Genomic DNA, 25765 nt, shown 5'->3' with positions numbered 1-25765 from the left:
AGTGCTGGGATTACAGGTGTGAGCCCCCATGTCCGGTCAATACATATCTTTGCATACATGAAAACAATTCATAATTCCACATGGAAAAAAATTCCGTAATTTTTTCAATTACTTTTTAAAACTTTAGTCTTACTTCTATTTCTATGTTGGCAACTGTTAATAACACTTTTTAAAGGACCATTTTAAAACATTCTTACTCTTCATTTTGGTGGATGTGATAATGGCACATTGATTTTTTTTTTTTTTAATAACAAAAAGTCCTTAAGAAAAGAGATTCCTACTGAAGTACATACTGGTTAAGTGACAAGGCATTTAGAATATACTCCAGCAAAAAAAAAAAAAGAAAAAAAAAAACAACCCAAAAAAAGTACATGGGAAAGAGGGGAAAATAAATGAGACAAAACAGCTGAATATTGATAATCATTGAGGCTGGATGACAGTACATGCAACACACATATTACTCTACTCTGAAAACCTCCTTAATAAAAAAAAATTGTTTAACATTATTTCAATATTCTTGAAGAGATTTTCTTAAAACACTGGAAAATTTCATAAAACTCCTGACATGTTTTTTCTGTAACACCTTAAAAACTGGCTTTCTTGGCCAGGTGTGGTGGCTCATGCCTGTAATCCTAGCACTTTGGGAGGCCAAGGCGGGAAAGGATTTCTTGAGGCCAGGAGTTCAAGACCAACCTGGCCAAAATAATGAGACCCCCATCTCTAAAGAAAAACTAAATAAATAAATAAATACAAACAAACTGGCTTACCTAAGATAACTAGATTTGACTGCAGGTCAAAATAGGTTAGGCTGCTACACACGAAATTTACACTGTGGTAATACATATAACACCATGCAATAATGGATGGCAAAAAGAAAAGAACAGCATCTTAATTATGGGAATATATTCCAAATTCTATTATTACTCTATTTTTCAAACACTTTAAACGAATATCGAGTTAGCTAAAAGGGATGAGTTTCTTCTAAATAGGATTCTCCACTAAAGAAAAATTCAACAGATACATACTTACTTGGTATAGGAAGCACAACGGATGGTGGAGGCTGACCATGTCCTTGAGGAACAGGAAGTCTCATACTATGGCTGGGACCTGGACCTGGGCCCGGGCCTGGGCCTGGGCCTGGGCCAGGGCCTGGGCCAGGGCCTGGACCTGGCATTGGAGGCATTAACATTCCAGGAGGTGGTGGAGGAGGAAGCCCAGGAGGAGGGGGTGGGAAAGGAATCATACTCGGCAGAGCAACGTCATCAACAACTAGGGGATCATTTCCATGATCAAACTGACAAAGATCACCAAGTACACAAAATCCTCTTTCTGTGGAAAAAAGAATAAAAAAAAAAAATCTTCTTATGAACTACTTAAAGTTCAGAAAACAACAAAATATGCCCCTGAAAAACCCATCAATCTCATTTACAAAGTGGTTTTTCTCCAAAGAATCCAAAGTGTCAGTGTTACTCTGTTAAGCATCACATATCCCCAAGGTAGAGAGGCATGTGTACTCTACTTTTTTTTTTCCTTCTCATGACACCTATGGAAGATACTCTCTACTCTTTATACTATGAGACTATGACTTGTTGAGACAGCAAATAAGAGTTAAGAATAAGTTACCAACTACCATTAGACTAAACCATTTGCAATGAAGTTTTCAGATATTTTAAGCAAGTATCAATTTAGCAAAGGCTTGGGGTAGGGTAGAATAAAGGCATTGACCTATATTATTTAATCTCAATGACCTATTGTCATTACATTGTTCTAAAGCAACCATTATTATTCACGTGGACACTAGGTACTATGTTATTATTTGCAGCACTGTTCATAGTAGAAAAATAATAGAAACAACCCAAACATACATCAATAAGGAATAAATTAAACATGTTTGTACATAAAGAATACTAAGGCCAGGCACAGTGGCTCATGCCTATAATCCCGGTACTTTGGGAGGCCGAGGCAGGCAGATCATGAGGTCAGGAGTTCTAGACCAGCCTGACAAATAGGAATGAAAGCCCGTCTCTACTAAAAATATAAAAATTAGTCAGCTGTGGTGGCAGGTGCCTGCAGTCCCAGCTACTCAGCCGGCTAAGGCAAAAGAATCAGTTGAACCGAGGAGGCAGAGGTTGCAGTGAGCCAAGATCACACCACTCTACTCCAGCCTGACTGAGCGACAGACAGAGACTCCATCTCAAAAGAAAAAAATAAAAAAGAACACTAAGAAGAGGGGCTGGATGCTGTGGCTCACGCCTGTAATCCCAGCACTTTGGGAGGCCAAGGCAGGCAGATCATGAGGTCAAGAGATGGAGACCATCCTAGCCAACATGGTGAAACCCTGTCTCTACTAAAAACACAAAAATTAGCTGGGGGTGGTGGCATGTGCCTGTAGTCCCACCCACTTGGGAGGCTGAGACAGGAGAATCACTTGAAACCAGGAGGCAGAGGTTGCAGTGAGCTGAGATCGCACCACTGCACTCCACCCTGGGCAACAGAGTGAGACTCTGTCTCAAAAAAAAAAAAAAAAAAAAGAATAGTAAGTATTCAGGAAGTTCTTTATGTTTTAACATAGGATGAATGACAGGAAATACTGCTAAGTGAAAAATTATTCAGAAGTATGAGTAGTATACTTTTATGTAAAAAAAAAAGTGGGGAAAATGTGTATATGTATTTATTTATGTACAAATGCACAGACTATGTTTGGAAAGATACATAACACATTCATAACATTACATTAGCCTTGGGAAGGAGAATTCTGTGGCTAAAAGATCAGGGTCAGAATGAGGTAATTCTTGAATTATGATTTGACTCTATTCCCTACTTTAAAATAAGTAAAACATAACAGGGCATGGTGGCTCATGCCTGTAATCCCAGCACTTTGGGAGACTGAAGCAGGTGGATCACAAGGTCAGGAGTTCAAGACTAGCCTGGCCAAGATGGTAAAACCCGTCTTTACTAAAAATACAAAAAAAATTAGCTGGGCATCGTGGCGGGCTGTCACCTGCAGATTTCAGGGAGGCACCTGTAATCCCAGCTATTCGGGAGCCTGAGGCAGAGAATTGCTTGAACCCAGGAAGCGGAGGTTGCAGTAAGCCGAGATCGCACCACGGCACTCCAGCCTGGGTGATGGAGCGAGGCTCCATCCCTAAATAAATAAAAATAAGTAAAATATAAAAACATATGCATTCTATAATTATAGAAAAAAATTATGGTGTCTGCGACTTGCTTGAAATAATACTGAAATAACACAGGCCACAGAAGTGAGTGGGAGTTTAAACAGCATTCCCCATGAGTTGGTGTCTATTTAATGAGGTAACGAATACACTGGGGTTAAGCATATCATTTTGTCAACTTTTATGAATATTTAAATACTTCCATAATAAAATTTTAAAAGAAATACACCTATACGGATTCATTCATTCAAATGGAAAGTTAGCAAATCAAGTAAATTCCCAGCACTAAACACTATTAAAAAAATAACAATTCCTAGCCAGGTGTGGTGGCACATGCCGATAATCCCAGCACTTCAGGAGGCCAAGGCAGGTGGATCACGAGGTCAGGAGTTCGAGAACAGCCTGGCTAACATAATGACACCCCATCTCTACTAAAAATACAAAAATTAGCTGGGTGTGGTAGCAGGCACCTGTAATCCTAGCTACTCGGGTGGCTGAGGCAGGAGACTCACTTCAACCTGGAAGGCAGAGGTTGCAGCAAGCCAAGATCATGCCACTGCACACCAGCCCAGGCAACGGTGCGAGACTCCATCTCAAAATAAATAAATAAATAAATAAAAATAACAATTCCAGGGGGCGGGGCAGGGTTTTAAATAATAATTCCTGGCCAGGCATGGTGGCTCACACCTACAATCCCAGCACTTTGGGACGCTGAGGTGGGTGGATCACCTGAAGTCAGGAGTTCAAGACAAGCCTGACCAACATAGCGAAACCCTGTCTCTTACTAAAAATACAAAACTTAGCTGGGCGTGGTGGCTCACACCTGTAATTCCAGCTACTAAGGAGGCTGAGGCAGGAAAATTGCTTGAAACTTGGAGGCAGAGGCTGCAGTGAGCCAAGATAGTGCCACTGCACACTAGCCTGGGGGACAGGGTGAGATGGTTTCCAAAAAAAAAATTATATAATTACTAGTATCTATGAAATTTTATGATATACTATAGTATACAGTGTGGCCGGGCGCAGTGACTCATGCCTGTAATCCCAGCACTTTGGGAGGCCGAGGCGGGCATATCACCTGAGGTCAGGAGTTTGAGACCAGCCTGACCAAAATGGCAAAACCCCATCTCTACCAAAATCACAAGTTAGCCAGGCATGGTGGCACGCACCCATAATCCCAGCTACTTGGGAGGCTGAGGCAGGAGAATCACCTGAACCCAGGAGGTGGAGGTTGCAGTGAGCCAAGACCGCACCACTGCACTCCATCCTGGGCGACAGAGCAAGGCTCTGTCTTTAAAAAAAAAAAAAAAAATTGGACTATAACTAAAATATATGCAATATATGCAACATTTGCTTTACTAGTACTTTTGGGCACAATATGAGAAAAGGTGGAGATTTTTACCATCATAATCTCTGCATCGCCTCTTTGGTGGTAGGTTTCGACCAAAAGAATTGGAAGAGCTATGATTGTTATAGTAATTAGACCAACTCTCAGTTGTGTTTTCAGAGTGGTGAGCAGGTGCGATCACAGTAACAGTGCTGGGAATAGACTGTGCCCCAGAGGAATACTGCTCAGAAGAGTTTGGAGGCGGTGCAGACACAGGCACGTAGGAACTCTCCAAGTCGTTCCTTTCACTCTTAAACTTCGATCTTTCCCTGTGCTCTGTTTGGAGACAAAATTAAAAACAGAAAACAAAGAGAACAGATATTTCTTATTCTTAATGTTTATTTTTTCTCACATAGAACAGAAAAGATGAGAATGTTGAATTAAACTTGTCAAGCTATCCCTATTTCACACTGCTCTTTATTAATATATACTAAAAGCAGGAACATCAACAATGTAACATATCTTGGGCAAGAACTTGTGCAAAATCATCTTTTATAGTATCAACATCAGTTACACTTAATGAAAAAGAGTCAGTTTCTCCACCGATATTTAATAAGAAGGTTACCTATGAACTGACTTCAAAACTTGTATCCCAGGAAATGAGTGGTTGAGATCCCAGCAATCCACTTATTTTTTCTTTTTAATTTTATAAACTTCAAGCACCCTTATAGCAAATCAATTACTTTTAGAAAACCAAACCAAAAAGCAAAAACAACCTTCTTCCTCAAGTGATAGGTTTAATGATTAAAGAATATTTGTATCAATTATATAAAATGAGTTAAGTCTAGACATGTACAATGATACACTTATGAATAGCTCCTTTTTAATCAAACTCCCTTGACTCCATCCCGAGAATAGAGCCCTGTTTTCTAACAAAATGAATATTGAGTTTCTTGAGACAATTTCAGTTTTTACACTGCTTAGACATATTAAAGGTACATCAATCTTTAAGCTAATTTCTTGTACCCTTGTGATAGAGACAGATAAGCAACTATAGAGTTTTTAGGGAGACATTCATCTACTCACCAACATTCCTATTTGGATCCCGGTCTTTGCTGCGCCCCCTACTTCGGCTTCTACTACGACTCAGGCCTCGGCTCTTACTCCGACTCTTACTCCTACCTCTTCTCCAGTCATACTTCTCACGGTACAATTCATTCCGCTCATAGTACCGGTCATAGTCTCTCCACTTCCCGTCTTCTCTTTTTTTCTCACGTGTCCTATAATATACAGATATAAAAGCCATATACAGGCTATAGAAACCAAGTCTGCAAACAAATCTATTGCATAAAATACTATCCTTGTGTTATCCAAATGTGTAATATCTATGCTTTTTTATAAAGCTGCAAAACTACCACATAATTCCTCTAATATATACAGAGAGGAAAAAAACATCCCTTTTGCAATTATACTGGGTGGGGAGAATGAAAAAAAGAGGTGAATCCAAAGTATGGAGAGGGGTGGGCAGGGGAAAACAGAAATTTTGAACTAAAAAAGAAAAAAGGCTCAAAACAAAGTGTTCCTAAACAAAGACCAATTTTTTATGTTAGACTGATTATTCAATATACAAGTTGTACTACCTGTCATAAAAAATGACATGGATGATTTTAATACTGAGCACCCCTAACCAAATGGAACATTTCATTAATATTCTCTAAGGGGACTGCTCCCACCCCTGAGCTCTTGGGGAAAACACATACAATGACTGTTTATAGAAGGAAGAGAAAATAAGACAAAGACAAAAAACAGAAAGAATGAAAGAAAGAAAAGTAACATCCACTTTTTTTAATGAGTTTACAGAGAGGAGTTAGTATATATGTTAAAAAATCCCTTTAATGCCCTTGCAAGGCAACTAAAAAGTGAGTTATCAATGTCTTCCTCACTAAAGATAAACACGAACCTTCGTTCACTAGATTCTGAACGAGTCTTCTGGGGACTAGGATATTTCTTTTTTCTGCCATCTCGTTCTTCCTCTGCTGGCTCCTGAAATACCTATACGAAAATATTGATTAGAAATAAAAGCAGGGCCAGACATGGGGGCTCATGCCTGTAATCCCAACACTTTAGGAGGTCCAGGTAGGAAGACTGCTTGAGGCCAGGAGATTGAGACCAGCCTGAGAAACACATCAAGACTCCGTCTCTACTAAAAAGAATAAATAATACAAGATAGCTGGGCATGGTGGCATGCACTTGCAGTTCTAGCTACTCAGGAGGCCAGTAAGGGAAGGCTGCTTGAACCTAGGAGTTCAAGGCTGCATAGAGCCATGATCACACCATCATACCATAGGCTGGGTGAGGGAGTGAGGCCCTTCTCAAAAAAAAAACAAAAAAAGAAATGAGAATGATCCCTCTTGGCCGGGCACAGTGGCTCACACCTATAATACCAACACTTCGGTTGGCCAAGGTGGGCAGATCACTTGAGGTCAGGAGTTCGACACCAGCCTGGCCAACATGGTGAAACCCCCTCTCTACTAAAAATACAAAAATTAGCTGGGCATGGTGGCACGTGCCTGTAGTACCAGCTACTTGGGAGGCTGAGGCAGGAGAATCACCTGAACGTGGGTTGTGGAGGTTGCAGTGAGCCGAGATGGTGCCACTACACTTCAGCGGAATGACAGAGCAAGACTCTGTCTCAAAAAAAAAAAAAGGTATCTCTATAAATTATGAAACATCATCTACCTGATAATATTTCTGGCACAAGAAAAGGCACAAGTAAATGCACTGAAAAACTAAAGTCAAATCACATCCAAAAGAGTTAGGCAACAGCAGAAATTAAAAAGATGCTCACATTACTTGAACAAGCAGTATTTTTTTTTCTTTTTGAGGCAGAGTCTCACTATGTCACCCAGGCTAGAGTGCAGTGGCACAATCTTGGCTCACTGCAACCTCAGCCTCCCAAGTAGCTGGGATTACAGGTGACCGCCACCACGCCCAACTAATTTTTGTATTTTTAGTAGAGACAGGGTTTCACCAATGTTGGTCAGTCTGGTCTTGAACTCCTGACTTGAGGTGATCCACCTGCCTTGGCCTCCCAAAGTGCTAGGATTACAGGTGTGAGCCACCGTGCCCAGCCTTAATATGTTGGTATTTTAATGTTAATTTAAGTAGGGAATGGTAGTGTAAGAAAAGTACAAACAATACATTTTTCAAATTAAAATAGGAAATCTCTAAGTATCATATAGTAAAATGATTATGTTTTCCTCATGAAATACATATACATATATAATTCATTTGAGGAGCACTTTACATTTATTTCACAGAAAAAGTTTTAGAAAAAAAATGGTTAAATTAATGAATGCTATAAAACTAAGTAATTGGCACCAACTCAGCTCACTACAGCCTCTGCCTCCTGAGAACCAGAGATTTTTATTACTGTCTTTGAACAACTTTACCTCAAACTGAATATATAGTCTTGAGTAGAGAAAGGTGAAATAAAGTCATTTGCAAGAGCTAAAAAAATACTCATCAATGAAAAAGCTCACTGACAAATACACAAATCAGGAAGTGAGTGAATGAACTAGGAGATAATTTAATAAAATTCAGGCAACATAAAATGGCAGCTACAATATGGCAACCATATGGCAGCAAAATCACTACACAGTCATTAGACTATACTTAAAAATCATTCTCTCTCCTAATTCACAGGAAATACGGAGGATATATTACTCCACTGGGATGCAAACAGCAAAATCCAGACAGTAAAAAACTCTATGGGACAAATGATTGAATGTCTTCATAAAATAAAATTTAAGGAAAAAGATGAGGTAAAGAAAAGAGGAATGAAGGTAGTATGCTTCATAAATCATGGCACACATCTACCAAGTTGTTTCTTCAGTTGTTTCTTTTTTTTTTTTTTTTCTCCATCATCTTTGCCTTTTAATATAAGATTTGGTTTCATCATTTCTGAATGTAACACATTTCTTCTAAAAATAGAGCTCTCTGCTTGTTCTGAAACTTCTTAGCGTTCACTGGGAGGTGAAGGGGAATAAGGCTGACTGTAATTCTGGGGTGACGTTGCCAGTTTCAAAGTCATAGATAAACTTTTCAAGGGATCCTGGATGCTCACACCCAGGATGAGTTCATTTCAAATCCATGGTACTGAAGAAGCACGACAAAGCGTTTCAAGGCCCCAGCTGTGCCTGGCGCGGACTCCTGAACGCATTACCTACCAAACAGGGCACCAGACAGCAGCAGCCCCTCTCCCAGGAGGTACAGAAGACAGGGTGACCCTGCACACATCTACCAGAAGATGACAGGGTGCTCTCCTAACACATTGGTTAAGAATGTAAGTGGTGGCCGGGCACAGTGGCTCAAGCCTGTAATCCCAGCACTGAGTTGGGGCCAATGATCCAAATTCTCTTACCCTTGTGATCAATACTCTAATTAGAAAACCACTAATGGAACCCAATGTAGCTATAAAGATCAAGGAAGAAAGTTAAAATGGGCAGTCCCTAGATTTGCTTCTCTATACCTTGTTCAGAGCAACTGTTATCAACTAAGCACAGATCAGAAAAAGACAATTAGCCAAAGATATGCCACCTGAGACTCCCTTCTATTCTCGAAGAGAAATACTATAAACTATTATGTTATGCACTATTAAATGAACTATAATTTATTTCAATAATTACAGTTAAGTTATGTATAAAACTTAGAAAATTAGAAACGCAAGAAAGTTGTCAGTTGGGGTAGCTCTACACAGAAACTGGTATTATCCATTTTTCACAATTCTCAAAACTGCAGCTAAAAAGATACAAATAAAATAGTATAAGAGTTTTATTTTTTAAAAACTGGTCTTTCAAAACTCAAGATAGGTCAGGCCTGGTGGCTCATGTCTATAATACCAGCACTTTGGGAGGCCGAGGCAGGCGGATCACCTGAGGTAAGCGCAGTGGCTCACGCCTGTAATCCCAGCACTTTGGGAGGCCATTGGGGGCGGATCACCTGAGGTCAGGGGTTCAAGATCAGCCTCATTAACATGGTGAAACTCCATCTCTACTAAAAATACAAAAAAATTAGCCAGGAGTGGTGGCGAGCACCTGTAATTCCAGCTACTTGGGAGGCTGAGGCAGGAGAATCGCTTCAACCCACAAGGCTGAGGTTGCAGTGAGCCACTGCACTCCAGCCTGGGCAATGAGAATGAAACTCCATCTCAAAAAAACATAATAATAATAAACTTAACGCAAACTTTCTCTTATATTCAAATCAGCTGCCTCTCAAACAGATACCTCTAAATCACTGAACTTCAATGACTATACCAGACACGTCACGAAAAATTTTAACTGACAAAAGATGTAATCCATACCACAGACCAAAAATTATAAAGTACCAAAGAACAATTTCTATGAAAGTACTCAAGAAAACTTTCTTCCATGACCCCGAAAAACTAGCTTCTCCTGGTAAAAGAAAAAAAGAAAAGAAAAGTTTCTTCCAGCCCTAGCATGGTGTCTCATGCCTATAAACCCACCACTTTGGGAGGCCAAGGCAAGCATATCACTTAAGGTCGAAGTTCAAGACCAGCCTGGCCAACATGGTGAAACCCCATCTCTACTAAAAAAAAAAAAAAAAAATACAAAAATTAGGCAGGCATGATGACAAAGCTATAATCCCAGCCACCCAGGAGTCTGAAGCAGGATAACTGCCTGAACCTAGAAGGTGGAGGTTGCAGTGACACTGCTCCACGCACTCCAACCTGGGAGACAGAATGAGACTCCATCTTAAAAAAAAAAAAAAAAAAAAGGTTTCCTCCTATTTCTATTACTTAAAGATACACACAACAAGCCTCTCCAATTTTTAGAGAACTTGATGAGAGAATTACAGGGCAAGATATAAAAACAAAAAAAGGGACAGCAGTCTCAGTTTACCTTAATTAAATATAGCATTTTTTTCTTTTAATGTTAGATCAGGTCAATCAGCCTAGCACTTAGTAATGAATCAGAAAGAATAACTATACGATAGCTAATCCTTAGAACCAACCCTGAAAATGGAGAGGAAAAGAATATTCTATAAAAAAGAAACACTTGGGAAATAGTGGTTCATGTCTGTACTCCCAGCACTTTGGGAGGCCACGGTAGGAAGATCGCTTTAGCTCAGGCGTTCCAGACAAGCCTGGGCAACTCAGTGAGACCCTGTGTCTTTAAAAAAAAAAGTTTTTAAAAAGAAAAATATGGTTGTAAAATCTGGATAAGAAAAGGTATAAGAAAATAAATAAATAAATAAATAGAAAAAATTTAAAAGGGACATTGCTTGGTCAATTGATAAAACTGGATACAGACAATACATTAAAGTACTATATGGATGTTAAATTCACTGAACTTGATCACAGTATCATAGTTACCTAACAGAATATCTTTATTCTTAGGAAATACACACTGAAGCACTGAGGGGTGAAGAGACATGAAGTATGTGACTTACTATCCAAATCACTGAGAAAAAAAATCATGTGGATATTTAAAGAGAGCAGATGGGGCAAATTTTCAATCAGTATATCTAGAACATCTATAACCCCAGACAGAGCTTTGGGAGGCAGAGGTGGGAGTTCAAGACCAACTTGAGCGACAGACAGAGACTCCATCTCTACCAAAAAAAAATTTATCTAGATAGATGTTATATGGGTGTTTGGTGTACTATTCTTGCAAATTTATTTTTTCAGAGACAGAGTTTTGCTTTTGTTGCCCAGGCTGGAGTACAATAGCACAATGTCAGCTCACGGCAACCTCCGCCTCTCAGGTTCAAGTGATTCTCCTGCCTCAGTCTCCCAAGTATCTGGGATTACAGGCGCCTGCCACCAAGCCTGGCTAACTTTTTGTATTTTTAGTAGATAGGGTTTCCCATGTTGGCCTGGCTGACCTCGAACTTCTGACCTCAGGAGAGCTGCTCGCCTTGGCCTCCCAAAGTGCTGAGATTATAGGCATGAGCCACCTCGCCCAGCCTCTTGTAATTTTTATTTAAGTTTAAAATTCTACATTAAAATTTCACTTTACCTTCAGAATAAATGTAATAAAAATAAATATTGGAAAATATTCTGCATAACTGAAATTTATATAGCAGGCAATGGACTAGAAATTACATATATATATAAAATTTATATGAAAATGTATATACATATATAAAATTTAAAAAAAGAAATTACGTATATATGTACATAATCTCACTTAATCCTCAATGAGTACTACTGTGATCCTCATTTTACTGACATCAAAGTGAGACATTTTACTGACATCAAAGTGAGACAGAGTTTTTTTTTTTTTGAGATGGAGTTTCGCTGTTGTTACCCAAGCTGGAGTGCAATGGCGCAATCTCGGCTCACCGCAACTTCCGCCTCCTGAGTTCAAGCAATTCTCCTGCCTCGGCCTCCCGAGTAGCTGGGATTACAGGCGCACACCACCATGCCCAGCTAATTTTTTATATTTTTAGTAGAGACGGGGTTTCACCTTGTTGACCAGGATGGTCTCCATCTCTTGACCTCGTGATCCACCCGCCTCGGCCTCCCAAAGTGCTGGGATTACAGGCGTGAGCCACCACGTCCGGACAGACAGAGAAGTTAACTTGTAGAGCTGCTATTTTAACTCATGCAACCTGATTACAGAATCCAAATTCTTATATACTATATTGTCTGCATGTAAAAGGAAATACAAGTGAACTCTGTAAAATTTCCTTCTTGGCTCAAACAATTAGGTTACCACTTATAACCATGCTTTTAAACTTCAATATTATTAGGCCAGGTGCGGTGGCTCAAGCCTGTAATCCCAGCCCTTTGGGAGGCCAAGGAGGGTGGATCACGAGATCAGGATTTCAAGACCAGCCTGGCCAACATAGTGAAACCCAGTCTCTACTACAACTACAAAAATTAGCCAAGCGTGGAGGGGGACACCTGTAATCCCAGCTATTTGGGAGGCTGAGACAGGAGAATGGCTTGAATCTGGGAGGTGGAAGTTGCAGCAAGCTGAGATCAGGCCACTGCACTCCAGCCTGGGCAACACAGTGAGACTCTGTCTCAAAAAAAAAAAAAACTCTCTTTCCAATGTTAACAGTGATGTTCACAATTACATTAACTATTTTTTAAAATTCTATGGCCGGGCACAGTGGCTCACACCTGTAATCCCAGCACTTTGGGAGGCTGAGGCGGGTGGATCATGAGGTCAAGAGATCGAGAACATCCTGGTCAACATGGTGGAACCCTGTCTCTACTAAAAATACAAAAAATTAGCTGGGCATGGTGGCGCATGCCTGTAGTCCCAGCTACTCGGGAGGCTGAGGCAGGAGAATTGCCTGAACCCAGGAGGCGGAGGTTGCGGTGAGCCGAGATCACGCCACTGCACTCCAGCCTGGGCAACAAGAGCGAAATTCCGTCTCAAAAAAATTCTATATAACCAAAAGTGTAACTGGTTTCTCTATATACATGAAAATGTGTAACCTAATGACTTCCCTTGAGGTTTTGTTAATAGTTTACTTTCAGTCAATCCTCTATCTTTAACCAAGTTTTCTTTTTCTAAAAGTCACTAGATAAGAGTTCTCTGACTTCCTCAATGGTGCTAAAATATTTCTTGGGTCTCTAAATAAGCTATCTGAAACTTCTCCAACTCTTCAATCCAAAAGAACTATGAAATCCTGATAAAGAATCTGTATGATGCCTAAAATCCAGAAACTTTAATCAACAATTACTTTTAAAAGGTTCAACTTCCATCTAAGGATACTGGTGACAGGATCTCAGAGGCCCCACAAGCAAGAGAAAAATTTTGCATTACCTCTTCTTTAATTTCTTCTTTTTCTTGAACTAGTGGTTTTGGCTCAGACTTAACTGGTTCCAAAGGTGGAAGGTAGTTCTTAGTATAGAGACTTTCAAATAGTTTGTCCACAAAACCTGAAGTTTCTAAGGAGAAGAAAGAACATTTACATGTTGCGCAAACAAAAACAAAAACTTGATAACACATTGTTAGCAAAGCTTAGGAAAATAGGACATCTTGTACACTGCTGGTAGGACTAAAAATGAGTCCTACCTTATGGAAGAGAAGCACACTTCCAGGTTTTTAATCCTTCTGACCTACTTGCAAAATGATATATATGTAAGATTATTTGTTGGAGTATGTAATAGCAAAAGATCGAAAACAACTCAAATTTCCATGAACAAGAGACCAGTTAAATAAACTATGGGACATCTATACAATAGAATACACAGGAGCTGTAAAAAGAAAGAATACTGATAATACCTAATCTCAAAGATATAAGAGTATATATTTGTATGTTTCTATCTAGCTGCATAAAAAAACTGAAAGGAAATAAAAACTGACAAAATTGTGTACTGTAGGTGGGAAGGAAGTGGATGTAAAACAGTTAAGAAACTTTCATGACATACCTTTATATTGTTGGATTAAAGGCACTGCCTACTCAAAAAACTTAACTGTATTTTTTATCAGTTGAAATGTTTATTGATATGAGAATGATATGAAACTAATTTTTTGTGTTTTACTTAAAGGGTGCTCTGTTTCAAACTTTCTCAGACAACTGAATGGGAAAACCAGATGCATTTACTGAAAGTACTAATATCAAATATTTATACTGCCTTTTTTTTTTTTTTTGAAACACAGTCTTGCTCTGTTGCCCAGGCTGGAGTACAGTGGCGCAATCTCGGCTCACTACAACTTCTGTGCCTCCTGGGTTCAAGTGACTCTCCTCCCTCAGCCTCCTGAGCAGGTGGGATTACAGGCATGCGCTACCGTGCCCAGCTAATGTTTGTATTTTTAGCAGAGAAAGGGTTTCACCATGTTGGCCAGGCTGGTCTCGAACTTCTGACCTCAGGTGATCTGCCTGCCTCAGCCTCCCAAAATGCTGGGATTACAGGTATGAGCCACCATGTCCAGCCCATGTCTCACTACAACCAAATATAAACAACTTTCATTGGTCCTATCCTAAGGAACAGCTAAAGAGCATATTAAAAGTATGACACAAACTCTGCTTACATTGCAATTACTATCTTTTATACAGAAGCAATTTCTAAAACATCGTTATCTTTTCTACAGAAAAGCATCTTCTTATAAATTTCTTTACACTACTAATTTGTGTAGTAAGCATTTTTCCATATTATAAAACTGTTAGCTCTCATTAACTATTATAAACTTAAGATAATAATCAGACCTTCAAAAGCCTCTACAAACAGAATACTTTCTACTTATAACTATTTTTTAAAACAATTTATAACATGTTATTACCTTTTGTAATCTGAAACACACATAGCTCAATTTTTAAAAAGCAAAGATAAACATCTACTATTAAACAATATTTTCTGGGAAACCAGAGAGTTTGGAAAAAATAAAAAATAAATAAAAACAAAAGTGATATTCAAGGCACACTACTAAATTTTTAAAATATTATATATCATTATAAAAGAGTATGTTCACTTAATACTATTTTAAGATGCAATATAAACACAGACATAAGTCTATAGTTGCACTGTCCAATGTAGTAGCCACTCGCTACATGTAGCTCCTTAAATTTGAGTTTAAATTAATAAAAATAAGTTTAAAACTCAATTTCAGGCCAGGCACGGTGGCTCACTCCTGTAATCCCAGTACTCTGGGAGGCCAAAGTGGGCGGATCACAAGATCAAGAGATAGAGACCATCCTGGCCAACATGGTAAAACCCTGTCTCTACTAAAAATACAAAAATTAGCTGGGCCTGGTGTCACACGCCTGTAGTCCCAGGAGGCTACTCGGGAGGCTGAGGCAGAAGAATCGCTTGAACCTGGGAGGTGGAGGTTGTAGTGAGCTGAGATTGTGCCACTGCTCTCCAACTGGGTGACAGAGCAGGACTGTGTCTCAAAAAAAAAAAAAAAAAATTAATTTCTGGCCGGGTGCAGTGGCTCACACCTGTAATCCCTACACTTTGGGAGGTCAATGCAGGTGAATCACTTGAGACCAGGAGTTCAAGACCAGCCTGGCCAACATGGTGAAACACTGTCTACTAAAAATACAAAAATTATCCAGGTATGGTGGCAAGTGCCTATAATTCTAGCTGCTCAGGAGGCTGAGGCAGGAGAATCACCTGAACCCAGGAGGTAGAGGTTATATATAGTGAGCCGAGATTACACCACTGTACTGCAGCCTGGGCAACAAGAGCAAACTTTGTCTCAAAAAAAAAAAAAAATCAATTTCTCTGGCCTATTAACCACATATCAAGTGCTCAATAACCACATGTGGCTAATGGCTACTAAAATGGAAAAGGAAACATATAGACCATATGCACAAAGTTCTACTGGATAGTACTAGTCTAGAAAGCACACATAAGCGGATAAAAGTGATTTTATCTCTGGTGGCAAATTTATGGTTGCTTATCTTCTTATCCTTTTAAAAATGTAGTGTATAGTTTCTTCTCATATAAATTATTTATGCAATTTTTTTAAATTACTAAAATCCTTTCTAACTTTTTATAACAAAGAGTTCTTAGACATACAAACATTCATTTGTCTCTTACCCCAAATATCTTTACTATGTTTTGCTTTCTCTTTTTCCATTGCTCTACATTTCACAAGACTCATCTTTAACGTAAATTAAATAATGTAAATTAACACATTTACAAAAGAAAATATCTGTACTGGTGAGGAATTCTTTAAGTAGTTATACTGGGAAGAAATTCTGTCAGTATTGTTTTGTTTCTACAAAAAAGCTGTAAAATGCATGAAAAAATATGTAATCCTATGTTTTAGATAGAGAAGACACACTTTTCTCATTCTCAGTAAATATTTAATTTAAATGATATCTTCTCATCACCAATAGCTAAATCAACTGATAAATGTGTATTATTCACATTCCTATCCCTCCATTCAACAATATTTACTGAACATCTTCCATCTACCAAGTGCTACAGATTCCAAGTCTCCACTCTCAACCAAACGAAAGGCAAACAAAGGGTAGAGAGACAGATAAACAGGCAAATAAACCTATGACAGGTGGTGACAAGGCCATGAAAACAACAAACAGGAGTCAGGTCTTGTAATCCCAGCACTTTGGGATGCCAAGGTGGGGCAGCTGCTTGAGGCAAGTTCAAGGGCCAGCATGGCAACAAAATGAGACCCCCATCTCTACAAAAATAAAAATACATTAGACATAAAAACCAACAAACTAAAAAAGAATACAATAAAATAAATTAAAAAGTAATAAAACAAAGCAGGGTTGGAAGGAGGAGAGTGGATGGAGGCATGGAGCATACTATACCATATATAGGGCACTCAGGGGAAACTGCTCTGAGAAGGTGACATTTGAAGAGACCAGAAAGAAGCGAGAAAAGAATCCATGTTTCAGGCAAGGGTAAATCAAGTTCAGAGGGCCTGAGTTGGGACCATGTTTGCCATAATTCAAAAAACAGGTAGTCAGTGTGGCTAGAGTGGAACAAATGAGGGGGAATAATAGGAGATAAGGTCGGAGAGGCAACAGGGGAAACCCTGAGAAAGCTCTGTAGACCATGGAAAGGGACTTGGTAAGAAGATGAAAAGTTAAAGGCGCAAAGAGAAGAGGATCATGCAAGTCTCTTCTTGGATATTAAGAAGCCCCACCCAAGGGGGGAAAAACTGATGAGTTCATCATCTTAATGAACAGCAAGAATAAGCAGCTTCATTATCCTTAAATTGTTATACGTCAATCATCAAGTAGGCCCTGTCAAAAGCTGCAAAAGACCTAATCACCTAAAAAGCATTAGAGCTGCCATTGCTTCAAAACAGGAAAGCAGCAAAGAAGGAAAGGGATAAAACCAGTTCTAACAAAACATGATAAATAATTAAGTATGAATGGGTATATTCAAGTATTCAAAGGACTCTGACCACTTTCTTTCCTATCAAGCTTATAACTCCAAGACTTTTCAGGAAGTTTTAAATTTTAAATCTTTAATTCATTACTTGATTGAAGGCCCATAATAATTACCTTTTTGTAAAAAGACATCAAGTTGATCAGCACAAAAGGCTTTTAATTCTTTCTCAGGTTTGTCCTTCTTGACCAGTGCTACAACATAGTTGGCTAAGGCTGAAGGATCAGCATCACATCTAGTTAAGACAAAGAGAAAACAAAAAATTTTTAAAACACTTTTTTTCAAGCAGTAGTGTCATTAACGAAGTCACTCTTATTTTGGAAAACCAGAGATCAAAACTCTATTCTAAAAAGTGACTGCAAACACCGACAACTTTTATAATAAACATATGCATACTGTGAGATTTTCCTTTTGCATTTATTTCTATAAAATGATTAGTATGTCTTCTATTTTTAAGGTTCTAATTATACCAAGGATCTTGGGTGAGCTCTACATTTATTTGTTCTCTCAATGATAATAGGGAAAAAATGGCAATTGACCCCTAAGTTGCTATTTGGCTCCCAGCTATAGAAGCACTGTCAATAACACCCTCAGGAACTATCTGTTCCAGGTGATCAATGAGCAAAAGGAAGGGAAGTGATGGGACAACTTTCTCCTCTCCTCAAGACACCTCTCTCTACAGCTTAGGCACCAGTATCTAAAAATGGCTCTCAGCCCCTCTGCTAATCTCAATGAGTATCTTAAAGATCTTTTTAAAAAATAAGAATGTGAAAAGAATGGCACTTAAATATTATTGGCAAATGCTTTAGCAGCTGTAAGAGAGAAACATGTAGGAGTTAGATAGGAAAAGAGAAGTGGTGAAAGGACAGCGGAGATAACCTTTATCTACCTCACATTTTTCCTAGTAAGTAATCCAACACTGATACTCAAAATCATCTCCTATTCCAGGACATCACATAATCCTTGGGTTGTCAACCCTTGATGTACAGTAATCTGTCAGACTTGAGGTTTTATGTACATCACATGAAACTAAAAGTTTTCTTGTTGTAAACACATATTTAAACACACAGACACACACACACACAGGCACACACACATAAAATATTCTAGACTTCCTGATGAATACATATTTAAATAACACATATCCTTCATAGAATGGTTACAAAGGTAAAATGAAAACATTCAGGCTGGGTGTAATGGCTCATGCCTGTACTCCTAGCACTCTGGGAGGCCGAGTCGGAGTCGGGAGGATCATTTGAGCCCAGGAGTTTAAGACCAGCCCAGGCAACGTGGCAAAACCCTGATGCTAAAGAATATAAAAATTAGCCAGGTGTGGTGGTGCATGGCCTGTAATCCCAACTACGTGGGAGGCTGAAGTGGGAGGATGCTTGAGCCTGGGAGGTAGAGGTTGCAATAAGCCAGTATCACACCACTGCACTCCAGCCTGGGTGACAGAGTGAGACCTTGTTTCAAAAAAACAAACAAAAAATTCAGAATAACAGTAAGTAAAACCATGATGTAAGCAAAGTGATTACATAACCTATAAAACACTATTCAAATCTAATTAATCTTGTTCTGTTATCCTTGGGCCTTTGTTGCCAGCCAGAAAGTTAAAAGGTTTCAGCTCACTTGGAAGGCAAAGGCAAGAGGACAGCTTGAGCCCACGAGTTGAGGGCTGTAGCGAGTCATGATCATGCCACTGCACTCCAGCCCAGGCAATAGAGTGAGACCTTATCACACACACAAAAAAAAAAAAAAAAGAAAAAAGATTTTAACTCAAGAGCATCAATCGCATTTCCAATAACTTTATGAGATTAGTAAACAAAATAAAAACCAAGCACCCGTATCTCTATTTCCTTCTAATTTTTATTTTTAAAGTTCATAATTCAATAATTTTTTGTTGTCAATATTAATACCATCATGGGAAAGGCTGGTTCTTTAAACATCCATTCACCAAATTCCAAGAAAGAAAATTTCAATGACTATTAACTTTATAGTTAATATATAGTTAACTTTATAGTTAATATGGTCAGCGCTAACTCCTGTAATCCCAGCAGTTTGGGAGGCTAACGTGGGTGGACCGTGAGGTCAGGAGATCGAGACCATCTAACAGAGTGAAACCCCATCTCTACTAAAAATACAAAAACTGAGCCAGGCGTGGTGGCACACACCTGTAGTCCCAGCTACTCAGGAGGCTGAGGCAGGAGAATCACTTGAACCCAGGAGGTGGAGGTTGCAGTGAGCCAAGATCACACACTGTGCTCTACTGGCCTGGGCAACAGAGCAAGACACCATCTCAAAAAAAAAAAAAAATTAGGTATGCCCCGCTTACACTGGCTATTCTGTAAACATCTTAAAAAACAGATATGTATGCCAGAAGGTGCAAAGAGAAAAAAAAAAACCAAACAGATATGTAGGCCGACTTAATTTCACCCCTGAGAACAATAAGATATTTCTGATCAGTGTAGCTCTAATCAACATTCATATGGAGGAGAGAAGGGGGAAAAAATTACATTTCCACCTTTACTTAGAAAGTTTAGTTCTTGGATATGGATAGTCTACACAGAAGAGAAGGATTCAGAAAAATAAGTAAGAAAGGCAGAAAATGGCAATGTTATTTTCTCTGGTGTTATAAGCATCTTCAAGGAGTCTAATGATTGGATAGATTTAGTGCTGGGTATGGATAATAAGGTTTCTATATGTAAGGAATGGGCAAAACATTCAGATATTGGATAACTAAAATTGGTTTAAGAAACCCAGATATTGGCTGGGCACAGTGGCTCACACCTGTAATCCCAGCACTTTGGGAGGCTGAGGCAGGAAGATCACCTGAGGTCAGGAGTTCAAGATCAGCCTGGTCAGCCTGGTTTCAACATGGTGAAACCTCTAAAAATACAGAAATTAGCCAGGTGTGGTGGCACACACCTGTAATTCCTGCTACTTAGGAGGCCAAGGGAGGAGAATCGCTTGAGCCCAGAAGGCGAAGGTTGCAGTGAGCCTAGGATCGTGCCACTGCACTCCAGCCTAGGCGACAGAGTGAGACTCAGTCTCAAAATAATAAAAAAAAAAAAAAAAGAAAAAAAGAAACCCAGATCATCTTTTACATATATTCAGTATTCAGGCTCAAAGAAATGTATGCCAACTTAGCCTGCTTCTTACGAAACAAATTTTGATACAAAGGGGCTAAAAATCAAGATGAATATACAGGAAAGTAAAAGAGCAGAAAAGTTAGACTCCAGGAAGAGAGAAAGATCACAGATTCTAAACGTTTGTTTAATGTGAGGGAACAAATGATTGTTAATAACTGACAGAATTCTGCACCAAATACAACAGCATGTTTACAGCCAAAGGAGTAGGACCATTTAAATTTAATAGCTCCTAACGTGTATCCATAAAGTACGCTATGAAGAAAATTACCAGTCTAAAATAGTAAGTCACACTAATTGAACACTGAAACTTAAATACACTGGGGAGATTTGTGCCATAATTTTCTAGACTTTTATAATTATTCTTACTTATTCTTTCCACCATTGACCCCTCACTATATAATCTCTAAAAAACAGCCATGATACTGTAGCTATAGTATCAATGCTAACTATTCAACAAGACTCCAGAAGTATGCTACAAAAATCTGAGTACAACTAAGACTCTTGAGAATACAAGATAAGTGCAGCATCACCTCCCTCTCCTGAAAATCATCACTTCTTTCTTCTCACAACCAGGAAGGGTACTTAAAATCTTTTAGCTACTTTATTTGGAACTAAAGCTTATGGGAATCCATTTCTGCTGGACTATAATGACAAATATATTTGGGGATGAAAGAGATTTTAATATTTTGGATCCATGACAATCCTAAATACACGTCTCTAGACAAAAAGGGACTTCTATTATAACACGATTAGAAAAGGTAATAATACCCTCTTAAATTATCAATCTACTATAGAGTCAGCTAAGTTTGTAAATTTGTAAAGACAAATTAAGCAATCCATTTAAGATCAGGCAGACAGCACATCTGTGGAACTAAAACTCAGCTGCAATTCCACACAAGTAAAATCTGTTTCACAACGCATGTCTTTTTCCAACGCATGTCTGCAAATTTGTTAGAATTTACATGTGTGCAATTCCACGCAAGTAAAATCTGTTTCACAACGCATGTCTTTTTCTAACGTATGTCTGCACAAAAAATTAATGTATCTTAACTGTCAACCAACAGTTATCTTTTAGTTAAAGAATTAACAAAAGAAATTCCCTAAAGCTTAATGTAACAAATAGGATTCCTTAAAATTCACACTTTGCACAATAACGTTTTAGAAACATGCTTCAATTATCTTTTAAGTTTTTAAAAAATAAAAATGAATTTTTATCAGAGTAAGCTAACAGAAACACTGCCTTAAATATGCCTCAACTGTAAAAATCTCAAATTTGCCTTTTTCCTCTTTAAGTCAAATCTCCATTGTACGTGTATTACACAACTGCTGAGCCAGTGCATAAGCTTCATAGAAGATTTCAGACATACAATCACAAGATCAAAGAGTAAGGTCCTACACCTTTGGCCCTGAGCCAAACAACACTACTGAAAAGCCATTATCATTTATTTGCTTTAGGAAAAAAGCCAAAACTACTTAGACCTTTTCTGCTTTCAGAAAAATTTACATGTTTCTGAATATGGATCTAATTTTAAGTTCCATCTTAATGTGCTCTTTGTTTCAGAGGTGAAACAACTAATACACTTGCTTCTGAATCACAGAGTAAAAAAATGTATCTCCTGATCTCAATGTGTATCAACAGCCATTAAAAATGTCCATATTCAGGACGGGCGAGGTGGCTCAAGCCTGTAATCCCAGCACTTTGGGAGGCCGAGGTGGGTGGATCACGAGGTCAAGAGATCGAGGCCATTTCAACATGGTGAAACCCGTCTCTACTAAAAATACAAAAAAATAGCACTTTGGGAGGCGGAGGCGGGTGGATCACGAGGTCAAGAGATCGAGGGCATCCTGGTCAACAAGGTGAAACCCTGTCTCTACTAAAAATACAAAAATTAGCTGGGCATGGTGGCGCGCGCCTGTAGTCCCAGCTACTTGGGAGGCTGAGGCAGGAGAATTGCTTGAACCCAGGAGGCAGAGGTTGCGGTGAGCCGAGATAGCGCCATTGCACTCCAGCCTGGGTAACGAGCAAAACTCCATCTCAAAAAAAAAAAAAAAAATTAGCTGGGCATGGTGGCGCGTGCCTGTAATCCCAGCTACTCAGGAGGCTGAGGCAGGAGAATTGCCTGAACCCAGGAGGTGGAGGTTGCGGTGAGCCGAGATTGCGCCATTGCACTTCAGCCTGGGGAACAAACGCGAAACTCCGTCTCAAAAAAAAAAAAAAGTCCATATTCTCTGACCAGTAATTACACTTAGGAAAACTAGACTAAGGAAACAAAGGCAAATATAAAAAATTCTACTGGCACCTAAAGCTACACACACACAAAATGTATTTATTATATAAAAACAGCATTACTTTTTAACAAAAAAATATATATATAATCCCAAGGTAACCATTCTCTTATTGTTGGATGTTTGTGAAATACTAGGCATCCAAAGTGATGGTTAGCTGGGCGTGGTGGTGGGCACCTGTGATCCCAGCTACTAGGAGGCTGAGGCAGGAGAATGGCTTGAATCCATCCAGAAAATAGAGGTTACAGTGAGCTGAAATCATGCCACTGCATGCCTGCCTGGGCAACAAAGCAAGACTCCATCTCAAAAAATATATATGTAATATAATATAATATAAAAAAACAAATGTTTAGAAAAAGTTATGTTTATGGCCAAGCACAGTGGCTCATGCCTGTAATCCCAGCTCTTTAGAAGGCTAAGGCAGGAGGATCACTTCAGCCCAGGAGTTCAAGACCAGTCTGGGCAACATAGTGAGACCCCCATCTCTAAAAAAAATAAAATAAAAAAATTTGCCTGGTGTGGTGGCATGTCCCTATAGTCCCAGCTACTCAGGAGGCTGAGGTGGGAGGACTGTCTGATCCTGGAAGGTTGAGGCTACAGTGAGCTATGACCATGCCACTGCACTCCTGCATGGGTGACAGAGCAAAACTCTGTCTTAAAAAACGAGGGTCCGGCATGACGCCTCACACCTGTCATCCCAACACTTTGGAAGGCCAAGGCGGGCAGATTACTAGGTCAAGAGTTGAAGACCAGACTGGCCAACATAGTGAAACCCCATCTCTACTGAGAATACACAAATTAGTCGGGCATGGTGGCACATGCCTGTAATCCCAGCTACTCAGAAGGCTGAGGCAGGAGAATCACTTGAACCCAGGAGGCAGAGGTTGCAGTGAACCAAGATCGTGCCACTGCACTCCAGCCTGGGAAACAAAGCAAGACTCTGTCTCAGGGAAGTGGGGGAAACAACCAAAAAAAACAACGGGATGGCTATAAAAGCAATATATAAAAGTGAAAAATGCTTCTGATATAATGTCAAAGATATCAAGACAGAAAATTTCACGGTGAGTCTGATTGTAGCTATATAAAAATTCATAAACAGAAGAGAAACTGAAAATAAATCCTAATAATTTTTTCTCTATTTTCTATATTGTCATAATACCATAATACTTTTATTTTTATTAAAAGAATAAAAGTAAATTTAAAAAATATCTGACTCTGAGATCTGTGTTCAGATATTTCTTTGATAAGATCACACCGGACAAAATAAGTAAAAATGGAGTTGACTTTCACATTTGTTAATACTGATTAAAGATATACAAATACTGGTACTTCTTTTCAAATGAAAACTTTCTACCTTAGTCTGCCTGGATTACTATAACAAAATATCTTAGACTAGGCAATTTATTATTTATTTATTTATTTATTTTTGTTTATTTGTTTTGAGACAGGGTCTCATTCTGCTGTCCAGGCTAAAGTACACTGGTGTGATCGTGGCTCACTGCAGCCTCAACCTCCCAGGCTCAAGTGAGCCCCCCACCTCAGCCTCCCAGGTAGGTGGAACGACAGGCGTTAGCCACCACACCCAACTAAGGCTATTTTTAAAATTTTTTTGTAGAGGTAGGGTTTTGCACCATTGCCCAAGCTGGTTTCAAACTCCTGGGCTCAAGTGATCCACCCACCTCGGCCTGCCAGAGTGCTGGGATGACAGGTGTGAGTCCACACTATCCAACCAACTAGGCGATTTATAAACAGAAATTTATTGCTCACAGTTCTGCAGGCTGGGAAGTTCAACATTAAAGCGTCAGCAAACTTGGAGTCTATTGAGGGCCCATTCCTCATAGATGGTGCCTTCTGTGTGTCTGTCCTCTCATGGTAACAAGTAGGCTCCTTTGGTATTTTTTTTTTCTTTTTTTTTTTTGACACTGAGTCTGGCTCTGTCACCTAGGCTGTAGTGCAGTGGTGCAACCTTGGCTTACTGCAACCTCCGTCACCTGGGTTCATGTAATTCTCCTGCCTCATCCTCCCAAGTAGCTGGGATTACGGACATGTGCCACCACGCTTGGCTAACTTTTGTGTTTTTAGTAGAGACAGGGTTTCTCCATGTTGGTCAGGCTGATCTCAAACTCCTGACCTTAAGTGATCCACCCACCTCGGCCTCCCAAAGTGCTGGGATTTCAGGTGTGAGCCACTGCGCCCACCCCTCCTTTCAGCCTCTTTTATACAGGTATGAATTCACTCATAAGCGTTCTGCCCATTTAAGATGTATCACCTCCTAAAGGCCCGACCTCTTAATACTATCACATTGGAGATGAAGTTCCAACATGAATTTTGGGGGAACACCAACATTCAGAACATAATACTTTCATCCTTCCCTTAAGTAATTAAGGGCTTTCAAGAATGGATATCATGTGGACGAAATAACCCTAGATTATTTGGAAGGAAAATATATACATACATTCATCAGTTGCAAATACCATTGGGATATTTGGATGATAGTTCCTAGCAGAATAGCCACCAGCTAAATAAATGCACAAAATTAGACTACTTAAATCTTACTTTTCTAATTGTCAACTACCTATACATACATGTGAGGATGTTCATTCATTTAAACATATACTGAGTGTTTACTAAGTGCCACCTATATTGCTTGGTAAGAAAACTACTTTGAACAAAACAGACTTTGCCCTGCACTCCTGTGGCCAAGAGGTGGATATGGAAACAAATAATCACAGTACAAAATAACAAACTGTATAAAAAGAGATTAATAAGAAAGTAAGTAACAACATTGTGAGAGGACAAGAGAAGACAGTGGCGAGAAACATAGAGCTATAAAAGCAATTTCTGGCTTCTAGCCTATAACTATTGGGCCAGGAAGAATGAAGTCAGACATCTTTAAAAGGCAGACCAAAGGACATAAGAACAAATATGTTCTTAAGTTAGTAGACTAAAACTTGCCAAGTCTTCTGGCCAAAGTTCTTTT

The 25765-nt window shown here is 39.2% G+C and overlaps 1 protein-coding gene across 2 annotated transcripts in view; it reads right to left on the bottom strand.

Moving 5' to 3' along the window:
- Window positions 1-25765, bottom strand: part of RBM27 (RNA binding motif protein 27) — a 79755-nt gene that overhangs the window by 48023 nt on the left and 5967 nt on the right. For both annotated transcript variants that reach the window (XM_002744326.7, XM_078362348.1), the window contains exons 2-7: window positions 17467-17585; window positions 13302-13426; window positions 6458-6549; window positions 5584-5777; window positions 4573-4833; window positions 1030-1329 (exon numbers count right to left, since the gene is read on the bottom strand). In XM_002744326.7, coding sequence (XP_002744372.1) covers window positions 1030-1329; window positions 4573-4833; window positions 5584-5777; window positions 6458-6549; window positions 13302-13426; window positions 17467-17585 — 1091 coding nt within the window. The remainder of the gene's footprint in view (window positions 1-1029; window positions 1330-4572; window positions 4834-5583; window positions 5778-6457; window positions 6550-13301; window positions 13427-17466; window positions 17586-25765) is intronic.

This window comes from Callithrix jacchus, chromosome 2 (genome assembly GCF_049354715.1).
Source record: "Callithrix jacchus isolate 240 chromosome 2, calJac240_pri, whole genome shotgun sequence".
Taxonomy (NCBI): Eukaryota; Metazoa; Chordata; class Mammalia; order Primates; family Cebidae; genus Callithrix; species Callithrix jacchus.
The sequence above is the reverse complement of the archived record's forward strand: the minus strand, read 5'-3'. Positions and strand labels throughout refer to the sequence as shown.